General features: G+C 34.8%; 2 protein-coding genes across 16 annotated transcripts in view; one reads left to right on the top strand and one right to left on the bottom strand.

The window, feature by feature from the left end:
• Positions 1-12,663, bottom strand: part of LOC141385840 (membrane-spanning 4-domains subfamily A member 4A-like) — a 142,437-nt gene that overhangs the window by 78,474 nt on the left and 51,300 nt on the right. The window lies entirely within an intron of this gene.
• Positions 1-12,663, top strand: part of garnl3 (GTPase activating Rap/RanGAP domain like 3) — a 108,896-nt gene that overhangs the window by 45,557 nt on the left and 50,676 nt on the right. For all 12 annotated transcript variants that reach the window (XM_005171887.5, XM_009301515.4, XM_009301518.5 and 9 more), the window contains 1 exon segment: positions 10,306-10,380. In XM_005171887.5, coding sequence (XP_005171944.1) covers positions 10,306-10,380 — 75 coding nt within the window.

The raw sequence follows: 12,663 nt of genomic DNA, 5'->3' as shown, positions 1-12,663 counted from the left end.
CCTAGTAACATAAATCTTCAGGTGGATCAGGTGGAAGCTTAACATTAGCAATTTTGTTAATAGTTTGTATTATATTTCTCCAATAGGTTTTTAAGTTTGGATAATGTCCAAAACATATGTAATAATGTACCAACCTCAATTTTACATCTGGAGCAACATTCTGAATATGAATCACTTATTTTGTGTGATCGTTCAGATGTATAATATACCCTGAGTCAAATATTAACTGTATTATTCTACTGTTAAATGAAAAAGTTAAGGCAATTTTACAGATAAGTTCTCAAGTATCTTGATCAAAAATGCATTTACATGTCATATAACATCTTATATCATTTGTGCTTGTGTTAATATGCATATAAACACAATAAATACGGTTGTATCCAAGTACAATTACCTCCCTAAAGACTTGATTTGAGAAGATGACAGATACAAGGCAGCCAGAGATCTAAACGCACATATTGTTTTGATGGCCAAATTTGTAAATATGCTCTATGATTATTTTAATTATTTGATTATGGTCAAGTCCAAACGCCTTCGAACCCCACACACATATGCTGAGCAGAGGGAGTGTTGGCTGCAGAGCGACTGCGGTGTGTAAAATTAGCATGTTGGGCTCAGTTGAACATGTCGCCTGCAGCTCTATCATACGAAGCACTGAGAGTGACTCACAATCGCTGACTGCATCCAATGCTGTGGGTGGGACACTTTCACAAACATGGGTCATCGGAGGAGACACAATCAAGAATGTTTATTAGTTTAGTAACAGAGTCTGGTGGTTAGCTATCAATGGCAATGTGTGCAGGTCTATGGAGAAATGGCTTGTGTGGGGGAAAAAGAAAAGCGCGCACATACAGTCAAAGTCAGAATTATTAGCCCCCCTGTTTTTTTTTCCCAATTTCTGTTTAACAGAGAAGATTTTTTTCAAAACATTTCTAAACATAATAGTTTTAATAACTCATTTCTAATAACTGATTTATTTTATCTTTGCCATGATGACAGTAAATAATATTTGACTAGATATTTTTCAAGACACTTCTATACAGCTTAAAGACACATTTAAAGGCTTAACTAGGTTAATTAGGTTAACTGGGCAGAATAGGGTAATTAGGCAAGTTATCGTATTATGATGGTTTGTTCTGTTGACTATCGGGAAAAATATATATAGCTTAAAGGGGATAATAATTTTGACCTTAAAATGGTATTTAAAAAATCCAAAACTGCTTTTATTCTAGTCGAAATAAAATAAATAAGACTTTTTGCAGAGAAAAAAATATTATCAGACATACTGTGAAAATTTCAGTGCTCTGTTAATTATTATTTGGGAAATATTTAAAAAAGAAAAAAAATCAAGGGGGGCTAATAATTCTAATAATAACTTAAACTGTACATTAAGTCAGGAGTTCTTTTGATTAACATAATTAAACTGAAAATAGATCTTATTTTTCCTACACTCCTTTTGTCTTACTTTCTGGAGTTACAGTTTGTTTAAATAAATAGCAGTGCCTTCATGTAAGTGAATAAAGAGAAACATTACACATTCATTACTCAAATCATTGAGGAATTTTTTACAAATTCTGTGTTTATTTTATGAATTTTGTTTTTTACAGGAGGCAAAGAAAATTATTATTAATCCATTCAAAAAAATAGCAGTATCGACATTTCTTTTTCCTTTACATTAAAACACTTATGAATGAATTGGATTTTTTATTTTCAGTTTAAATTATAATAGTATATAATATTTAATAATATTGTTTCATAGCCATTGTTTCTGATGATTCAACCAACTTGTGGCACCTACAGTATATTAATAGGTATTTCCACCACAATGAACAAACTACATGCCACAGTTCCTCTGGACTTTTACTATCGTCCCACAAGATTTTAATTGGGTTGAGGTCAGGAGATTGAGCTGGCCACTCCATTATCTTAATATTTTTTGTCTGAAACCAACACTGAAGTGTCTGGGGTCATTGTCACGTTAAAAACCCATTTGGTGCATTAACGGTAAAGCATGGGGAAAGATTATTAGTATTATTTTGATGTATTCAAACTGGTCCACGATTCTGCACAGTAAACAATAAACAGACTTAGTTCTAAAGGATGAAAAACATTTTGTTTTAAGATTTTTGAGCCACCATGCTTGAATTTAATATCTGGGGGTCGTCTGACATACTGTCGATAATCACTAGATCTAAAAAGAGCAATTTTACTCTCGCTGCACATGCCGTTTTTTCAGCAATGGTGATTTTTTAGAGACTTCTTGCTAACAGCTGTGCTTCTATCAAGTGTCCTTTGACTGTAACTGTACTTTCAGGTAATTTTAGATCATCTGAGGTGATGATTGACTGGAACCTTGCCATTCATTCATTTTTTGATCCATTTTAACTGTAATTGCTTATGTTCTCTGGTGTGTTTCAGCCTTTTGTAGCCAGTTTACCCCTTTATAGGGCACACATTGAAGTACTCATCTGGAAAATCCTGGAATGTTACCAGAGGTTATTACAAGACTTTTAAACTGTTATGAAAATGTAAAATTATATTGTAATTAAACTATAATTAATATCAAATAATTTACAATGTATGGTTCCTTGCCCGATAAAGGGTTAAAGCATTTAAAATAATTTTAGTTTCTTGCTGAACTTTTTTATACTTTTCCCATCAATCAACGTTAATAAATTACATTGTTCTTCCGGACATTATTTGGAACAACAAACATTTTATAACAGTGTGTAACACATGCACAGATCATATATGACCATCATCATTGATTTTGAACACATGCTTTTCAATGCATAAGCCAGTTACTCAGAACAAGCAGCACACATTACATAACAGTTTGGCCTATAGTTTCTCTATTATATCCACAAGAAAATTGTTTGCAATACAATGCATTTACAAATATCAATACTGCTAATAGCAGTGGTTCAACACGTTGTCTTTTTTTGGGTCAGTTGATCGGTCAGTTTAGTCGACAGCGGCCTCTGGTGGACTTACACAAGAATAGGAGGCACAAATGGCACTCGCGAGAGAAATTTGAGATCTCAAAAAGAGTACACAGCCTCTGGTAAATTCGTGAAAACAAAAAGTGCAAAAAAAAAAAAAAAAAACATAGCTCCTGGAATGTATTTCACACTCTCCAGAAATGTATATAGAGGTACGTTTTCAGAATGAGCCTGGCAAAAAATATTATAATACATTTATAATATAATTATAATACATTTATATTCAGTCAATATGAACTTAAGTAGGTTGATCGAAGTTATGATCAAATATAAGTTTTGTAGCAAATGATTTGAATCTGTTCATTTACATAAAGAAGTCAAAAACGTACTTTTTGAAAATGTGTGCATTTACATGAATCACTGACTCCTGGATTTGAATTCCCCTACTGCTAATATTTCATCTATCCTGGGCGTTTATGGTTTAAAAAAAAGACAGTGAAAAATTTAGTTGTATATAGACATTAGACGATAACCGTTTAATCGTTTTTTTAAATGTTTCTCAAAATAAAATATATTGTGTTTAAAGGAGTAAAAACGTTTGTTTTTTACCCAGACATTTAAAAAGAATATATTTGAGAGCAGTAATCACAATACCGTCAAACTGTGATATTTTTATTCAGGTTATCATACCATTAGTACCTGATACTGGACCATGCAATGTTGCATGTTTGATGTCACTGCTACAACCTGTTCCTCTTAAACATAAAAAAAATTAAAGGTCCACCTCTCAAAAAAAAACGGCACATGTAGCAGCTCCTCTGGCATTTACCCATAGCTGCATTAGACAATCATAAAGTGGCCTTATTTTCCACAACCAATGATCATTTTTTGCAGAATCATATTACATTGCTTCTTTGTCTTCCACGTTTCAAAGTAAAATGTCCAGTCACTTGTTCTAAAGTCAGATGAGTTACAGAAGTATATATTGGTATAGGTACTTTTTTACATTTTCAATAAATTGAGGATAATTATAGCAACTATAGCACAAAGTTGAACTATAGCACAAAACCTGCAGTAATTAATTTCCTGCCCCTTCCAAAAATGAACAAGACTCTTGTAATAATTTTATGGTAATTGCAAGCCTTTGTTTGATGGTTTCATTGTATATTAAATCTGTGCAGTGTTTCACAATTCACCCATAGCTCTGTTCCACAGCGAAGACTGATTTAGATTATGGAAATGTTTCCTTTTGTTTTTCTCACAGATTCAGATGCTTTGCTTTCTCCATTTGTGTCCTACTCCATATTCTTCCCTCAACTCATTTCTTTCTCTCTCCTTCTCTCTCTCTCTTTCTCTCTATTGTGCAAGGCATGAGAACACATACAGAAGCTCTCTAAAAAGATCAATGTTACATCCCAAGTCACAATAGCATTGATTCTTTTGCGTGCACACTCTCTCTTGCTTTCTCTGCACATCTGTTATTTTTTTCTTTTGTGTGTGTGCGTGTGTGTGTGTGTGTGCACGTTGAACTTTTGGTTGGTAGTTTGGCAGGCTGTCCTGTTGTCATTATCCTGCTATCGTTAACCTCGTGGCATTTATCAAAATACCTTAATAGCATCAGAGAATGTCACTGGGCTATCTTATGAAATACACATAATTATGTCTCTGTGTGCTTAACTAGATTCTGGGGATGCGCAAGTCCATTAGAGGAGGTGTTGTGTATCATAGGCACATGTCATAGATAAATGTCAAGTTGTCTTAAGGATTTTTAATGCCCCAGTTTGTTATTTAATCTATTTTTTTATTTAGTCTTTTTGTTCTTTGCTCTGTTTTCAATTTGAATATATATATATATATATATATATATATATATATATATATATATATATATATATATATATATATATATAATATATATATATATATATATATATATATATATATATATATATATATATATATATATATATATATATATATGTAATTTATTCCTGTTGTAATAAAGCTGAATTTTTTGCATCATATACCCCAGTGACATATATTCAGATGTTCTGCTCCAAAATATATGTATTATTTATTATTATTATTATTATTATTATTATTATTATTATTATGTCGAAACAGCTTTCTTCAACTTTCTGCAATGAATAGAGAGCTCAGAAGAAGATCATTTATCTAAAATAGATATCTTTTTCTTGACAGCATGAGTGTCTTTATCATTAATTTCGGTCAATTTAAAACATCCTTCTTAAACAAAAGTTTTGATTTCTATCATTTCATTACAAAATTCAGCTTTTAAATCAATAAATTACATTTTTTTTAAAGTTTCAAATAGAAATTAATCTTAAAATCTTTACAAATATAACACTATTGATTTGCATAGTAAAACGTAAGTTTTTTTTTTTTTCCTCTACTTCAAATCAAATGAACGCAGGCTTGGTAAGCAGAAGAGATTAAAAAAATAAAAAATAAAAATCTTACTGTTCTAAAACTTTTGAAGGGTAATGTGTGTATTTTACATTGTTGCCCACTTCCTTAGTAGAGTTGAGCTTGGATGGTAGGCTACCTGGGTAAACAAGGGTGGCCTTGGAAGTGGTGTTAGTGACAGGCCAGTTGGGGGCGATTACCCTGTGGTCTATGTGGATCCTATTGTGCCCTAGTATATAGTGATGGGGACACTATAATGTATGAAGCTCTGACCTTCAGATGAAATGTTAAACTAGGGTACTGATTCCCTGAGGCTGTTTAGGGTTTCTGTCCTCGCTACTGTTACTGATAGAGCTATGTGTTGTATGTATGTATGTATGTATGTATGTATGTATGTATGTATGTATGTATGTATGTATTGTATGTATGTATGTATCACATTTATAACAGCATAGTTCAGTGCTGGATACACTAGTCAAGCATAATCTGCCTTTGCCTTGACTCATCCATTAAAGTCTCTGCATTGTCCTCTATCCGTCAGATGACAGTACATTTTAAACTGAATATGATTAATTTAAACAATTTAATTTCAGTTAGCTTTTTATAGCTTAACAATAAAACAAACTAAAAAAATGTTATATTAAATTTAAAATGACAGTCTTTAAACAATCGATCCCCATCATTCTTCTCTCTTCTCAGATGGGATTGTGGGCCAAATCAAAGGTTACCATGGGCCAACTTTGGCTTCGGGCCCTAGTGTGGGCATTGTGACACACAAAAGTATTCTGCATACCATAAATAAAACACTGATCAATCAGCATATAGGACCAATCCTCAGGTTTATAATTCTTTATAAATCTTTATGGTTATAATTCTTTGTGTGAATAAACCTTGACATGCATGATTAATCGAAAGAATGATAATCATACCAAGTGGATTAGAGGACATCTGCCAGCACAGGACATTAGTGAACTTCACTATATTTACTAACTTTACTCTTTACTTATCTCAACTTGGATACCAAATGAGTGATTTTTTATTGTGATCATAAGATTCAATATAGAATACCTGCTTGGACCTTTAGCATTATCAGACCAAGTCAAACCATCTTATCCCCCCCCACATACACACACAATGACAATTACACACTTTCAGCGCGCCTCGCTCTATCTGCAGTGCAGCTGCAGTCTGTTTTTAGCCATTTGGTCTAACAGACACAGAGAAAAGGAAGAGAAAGAGAGGGAGGCAGACCAACAGGTGGAGAAGAAAGGTGGGAGAAATGTGAGGAAGAAACAAGGTGACTGAAGAAAAAGGAAATGGGAGAGGTTCAGTGTTGTGTTGCCTGGCAACCGACGTTGTTCCATCTGGGGGGATGTTGCAATTTTACTGCAAAGACCAGATTACATCGTGTCAGGTGCAAGCCACTGTCCCACACATACAAACAATACCTGCGCAGATAGACTTTTACTCACACTACTTCTCTTACTCATACAAAATAAAATAACACGAACGAGCATGTTAAAAATATGATTAATGCTACACAGAGAGAGATCAGACACGCAGGGGCCACTCGTCTGTAATTAGTCTGATTGTGTGTGTCTGCAGCTGCTTCTGCATTCACACTGGAGGGTTTTCATGTACATAGAAGTGTGCATGTGTGTGTACTGAGTCTCACAGTAGATTAGCTATATGATGCCTTTTCTCTCACTCTCCAGCTTTTTAGATTGTGGCTCCAGCATTTGTAAAAAAAAAAAAATAATAATAATAATAAAAATTAGCAGCTCAAATAAAAGATTGTAGGGTTTAAAATCTGAAGCTAAAAATAAAATGGTTATATACACACATATATACATATTTATACACACACACAAACACACACACACATACGTACGTACATTCTATATTATAACTCAAAGCTATTTACACATTTGGGGGTCTTTTCTACCACCAGCAGTGTGCAGCTGCAGCATCCACCTGTCTAGACCACACACCAGCTCATTTTTGGAGAGGAGACAGAGTTATGATGCCAATTAGCAGATACGGGGATGTTAGGAAGTTTACCAATGGGCAAATTTGGCCAGGATGTCAGGAACACACCCTTCTCTTTTCAGAGAGTCAGGGGCCTCAGTTAAACATCTCATCCAGTGCCTAGACTGCAGCTCCACGCAGGACGTTTGGCCAGAGGAGAAATTGTCATGCCCAACAGAGCCTGGTTTCTCCCGAGGTTTTTTTTTTTCCTTCACTTTCATTAATTGGTGAAGTTTTTTTCCTCGCCACTATCGCTATTGGCATGCTTGTTTGCTGGTTTGGGACCTGTAGAGTTGTGCATCAATGCATTTGCTCTTCAGTGTTTGGACTTTGAGCAGTGAAATTTAAACCACACTGAACTGAACTTTAACTCTGAAATCTAGACTTTACTAGAACTTTTATTTTAAGCTTCTTTGACACAATCTATATTGTAAATGCGCTAGAGAAATAAACATGAATTGAATTGAATCCAAAGGATGGTGCTAACTGATGGTACAGTGTCCCAATCACAATACTGAGGCACTAGGATCCACACAGACCACATGGTGAGCACTACCTGTCAGCCTCACTAACACCTCTGTCAGCAACAACTAATTTTTACAATGTAGTCACCCATCCAGGTACTGAGTAGCCTCAACCTTGGCTTCAGTGGGCAAACATGCGATAGTGTAAAATGACTACTCAAAGACAACATGATGGATATTTCATAAAACTGAAATGAGGATCTTGTTAGGGCTGTAAATGTATTTTTTTTTCTTACCACAGTGATGATGCAAAAAACATCGTGTGGCTATCTGCACCCTCATACACCCACCATCCCACTCCTACATAAAACAGGATGGGAAACTCTCTTTATTAGTTATTTATTTTTCCCCAGAAGACTTAAAACATACAAAAATTATGTTAGGTTATGACAAGCTATGATTATTGTGCTTATAGTTCGTATCTCATATGCTCTCCTGTAACTTTCACCAGCAAAAAAATAAGTGTGGTCATGACAGGAATGACTTCAACACTGCGGATGGTATCTTATAACTGCAGCGAGGTGGTTATTGTCACAGCCCCATATCTAGCAAAAGAAAACTATTTTCAGCTGAAGGGCATATAATATTGTACGAAAACACAGCTGTGAGCAGTTTTCAAAGCACACAATTTAAAAAAAAAACTATACAATTATAGTTTCTGTGTAAATTGCAAAAGCATGATTTTCCAAAAACAGTGACATCATGTGTGTGAGTTCACAAAGATGCAAACTAAATTCATGTGCAAAGCTGGAATATCTCATAAACGATTTGCAAATAATGCAGTGTTTCCTTTCAATGAGTCAAAGAGAACAAAATCGTCACTTCCTAATAAACTGGCAATTTTTTTTACATTTTTTTTCTTGTTGAATAAAAAATGTATCCTACTCAGTTATGTGCATATGTTTTTTACGCATATTATGAAAAAATATGTAAATCTTGGTGTTTACATCCAAAATGAGCATAAAAATAAAATGGGAGGAAAACAACTACACTGTCAATATTTTTGCTGCTTGTTCAAACTACTTATTTATAATGATCTGAATCATTATAGATACCCAGATTGTCTTTTACTCCGCGTGTACAGAATTTACAACACATGTACAGAATCTGTTTGGGAAACAGCATCTATTTATCACTATGGAGCACGTCTGACAGTCACGCACCGCTACATGAACTGACTGTTTTAAGGGTTGCATAGGAGGGCGACGGCGCCTGTAAAGTAACGGAAGTGAATTGTGCCATTCTTATATTTATTTCAGTGTTTTCAAGCCTAAATAAAATGAAAGCACAAAACAGATTCACGATTAACGCCTATGCACACGGGGCATCAGCTTCAACAATTCCCATTCACTTTTTGCTGCTTGTTCAAACTACTTATTTACAATGATCTGAATCAACACAATTCTTACGTTTTTTGGGGGACAACTTAATTGTTTTCTGTTCAATCAACTTAAATTTGTAAAAACAATTTAGTTAACTTAATCAATTTGTGACAACATGAAGGAACTTTTTTCAGTGTATTTTTGGAAACCTCTATTTTTGCAGATTTGTGTGGACAGGGATCTTTGATTATTCAAACTGTAAAACGATTATATAATCATAAAAAAACATGTAGAAATGTAATTTGTCCTATACGTCCAATTTTCACTGCTTTGCCACCATTAATAGTTAAAAAAGAAATCAAAAAAAGTCTTTAAGACCAAGTGGAATCCTCGTAGGACTTTAGTTAATCAGTTTTGGCCAATGCAAAGTATTATTTTTCATGAGTTCAACATCCAGCTGTGCAAGAAAAAATCTGACATAAGCAAAGTGAAATTTTGCAACTGGGTTGTTTTTAAATAGAGAAAGAATTTGACAAGTAACTTTTATTCTAATTCTTGGACCTTATTCTTGAAAGAAAACATGACCAATAATAAAAGTGTGAAGCTCTCAATTATTAGCATTATTATTTTTATTAATATTGTTGTTGTTGTTGTTATGTAAAAAAAAGTTGGCCAAACTGTAACTGAGGAATGTTGAACGTGCTGGCCAGTTTGTTATTTGCCTAATAAATGACAATACAGGCTACAGTTTTTAATAAACATTATCATATTTCATTAATTCTAAATATTTAGGAAACTATTTGGTACATCAGAAAGTGTGGTTATGACCATCCAACAAAATTAAGTTTAAAATATCACCTAAATTCAGTATTTAAATTTCATAATTAAATAGAAAATGAGGTGAATAACTGCAAAAATGCCCACTTTTTGAGAAATAAAGAACCACTCATTTCACCAAGCTGGCTACGGGCCTGATTTTTTTACTGGAATATTGTGCTCTGTAATCTCCTTCACATGGAACAGCAGATCTCAGTCTCATGGCATATCTGTGCTTCTTTTCAGCTCATCTCCAGTGATGCAGATGGGGCCATACAGAGAGCTGGCAGATTCAGAGTGGAGAATGGTTCAATCGATGAAGTAAGATACTTATCAAATATTTTAGTCTTATATCTGTGAGTGTGTGCACTATATGTGCTGGCTTATGATACACATGTACAGCAAGTGTCATAAAACAATTATGAAAACTGACAAGCTTGAAACGAAAGGCACTGTATGTCATTTTTATCAATAGAGAGTGCATTTTCACAACAAGCAAAGGCATAGTTAGATGACACGTGACTTGAGTGTGGAATCATGGGAGTTATGGTCTCAATTACATCCTATGGGACTCCAGAAATCATGCTCATGGATGAACTAAAGTAGAAGACACTAAAGAAGAACTAAAGTCCAGTCTTACTATCATGGTACTGTAGTTTGAAGCATAGTAAGACTGAAATGTGTCGAAGCAAAATGAGATGTTGAAGCAATTGCTGATAGGAGGCGAATGCTTTTAAGTTGACCACTTCCAGTTCATGATCACAGGCTGTTTTATACTAAGTTTACTTATGCTATATGTAAAACACACAACATATTAAAGTCTTTGGTCATTCCCTGTTTTCTATACAGACAAACTGAAAAGCAAAGGTGTATTATTAGCATATGTGAAAATAAGGGATACTCAACCCCTAAACCCGTCACTTTAAAAATGCACAGATCTATTATGAACGCATTTGATTGTTTTCCTGTATGTTATGCTCATTTAAGACCAAATTTATTGTGTTAAAAGGAAAACCTATCAAGATCGACATGTTTAAATATTATTTTTATTATTGTGTATATGTCTGTTTAAACATCCACCCAAAACCCAGATTGTCCACTTTTACTCCGCGTGTACAGAATTTACTACACGTGTACAGAATCTGTTTGGGAAACAGCATCTATTTATCACTATGGAGCACGTCTGACAGTCACGCACTGCTACATAAACTGCCGTTCTTATATTTATTTCAGTGTTTTCAAGCCTAAATAAAATGAAAGCACAATTCACGATTAACGCCTATTCACACGGGGCGTCAGCTTCAACAATTCCCATTCACTATGAATGGGTGACGTCAGGCGTTGCCGAACTGCATTGTGGATCCATCGGTGCTGCCTCAGAGGCGTTGTTCGCTGCAGATGTTGCGACTTGCTCAACTTTATAAGCGCAGACGAAAGCATCAGCCAATCAGATCGCTGTATGCAAATACACCAGCTCAGACAGTGGCCTATTGCTGACTGATTTCATTAGCTGACCCTGCTATGACGATCGCATCAGCCCCAACTTTAGACACGACCTCTGTCAATCGATGACGCTGAAGCCTCGTTTGAATGGGACGTAAGAGCTAGCGGTGCTCCTTGGTGGTTCAGCGGTATGGGTTGTGTATAGGGAGGATCGGCTCTTTAATGTTTATTGCCACCCTTCCTAAAAAGATTGAAAATACTTAAGAAATACAGGAAACATTCTTTCCAGGATGATAGCAGGATAGAATTGTAAAATACAGGAGAATCCCGGAAAAAATAGGAGGGTTGACAGGAATGATCATTAGCATGGCAGCACAGGATATGGACTGTGTAACTAAAATTGCTTATTTCTCTGAATTTGAACATCCTTTGAAACATTTGGGAAAATGCAAGTATAACTGAAAAAAGTGTTGCATGCAGAACTGTTGCAAACAATTTCTTTGTGTTGAATTTAAACAAACAAATTAAGTTTAATAATGTTCAACTTAATTTGTTTGTTTAAATTCAACACACATAAATTGTTTACAACCACTTAACGTAAAAAATTGAGTAAATCCAAGGAATCATCTTTGAATAATTTTTTTCAGTGTATATATGTCATCAAAAATGTACAAGCATGTGCTCTTTGCTTGTGATTATTTTAATGGGAAAAAATGACATATTGTGCCTTTAAACAGTCAATGGTTGATGTTGTTATGGCCATGGAGAGATTCAGCATGGTTTTGAAGTCATCCATATGCATACTAATGGCTGCGGGTTCAAGTCTGTACAACACTGCAGGCACGGGGGCGATGCAATGTATTTAAATACATGCGCAAAGAATGAAGGTGGACAGAAAGAGGAACACAGATTAAAAGAAGTGGGAGGAAGGATGAAGCAAAGACAGAGAGAGAACAAAAAATGTCTTTTTCTGGCAGGGAGTAACAAACCAAAATGCCAGCTTTTGTGTTTCGTGAGCTTGTCTGTAGGTGTTTCAATGAAACGCACATGCATCAGCAAAAACAACAGTGGAAGCCAAGTGATTCAATCAATCCCCAATGTTCCTGCCCTTATTCTCTCTCTCTCTCTCTCTCTCTCTCTCTCTCTCTCCACTTGTCCTTT

Source organism: Danio rerio, chromosome 5, assembly GCF_049306965.1.
Source record: "Danio rerio strain Tuebingen ecotype United States chromosome 5, GRCz12tu, whole genome shotgun sequence".
NCBI lineage: Eukaryota > Metazoa > Chordata > Actinopteri > Cypriniformes > Danionidae > Danio > Danio rerio.
The sequence above is the reverse complement of the archived record's forward strand: the minus strand, read 5'-3'. Positions and strand labels throughout refer to the sequence as shown.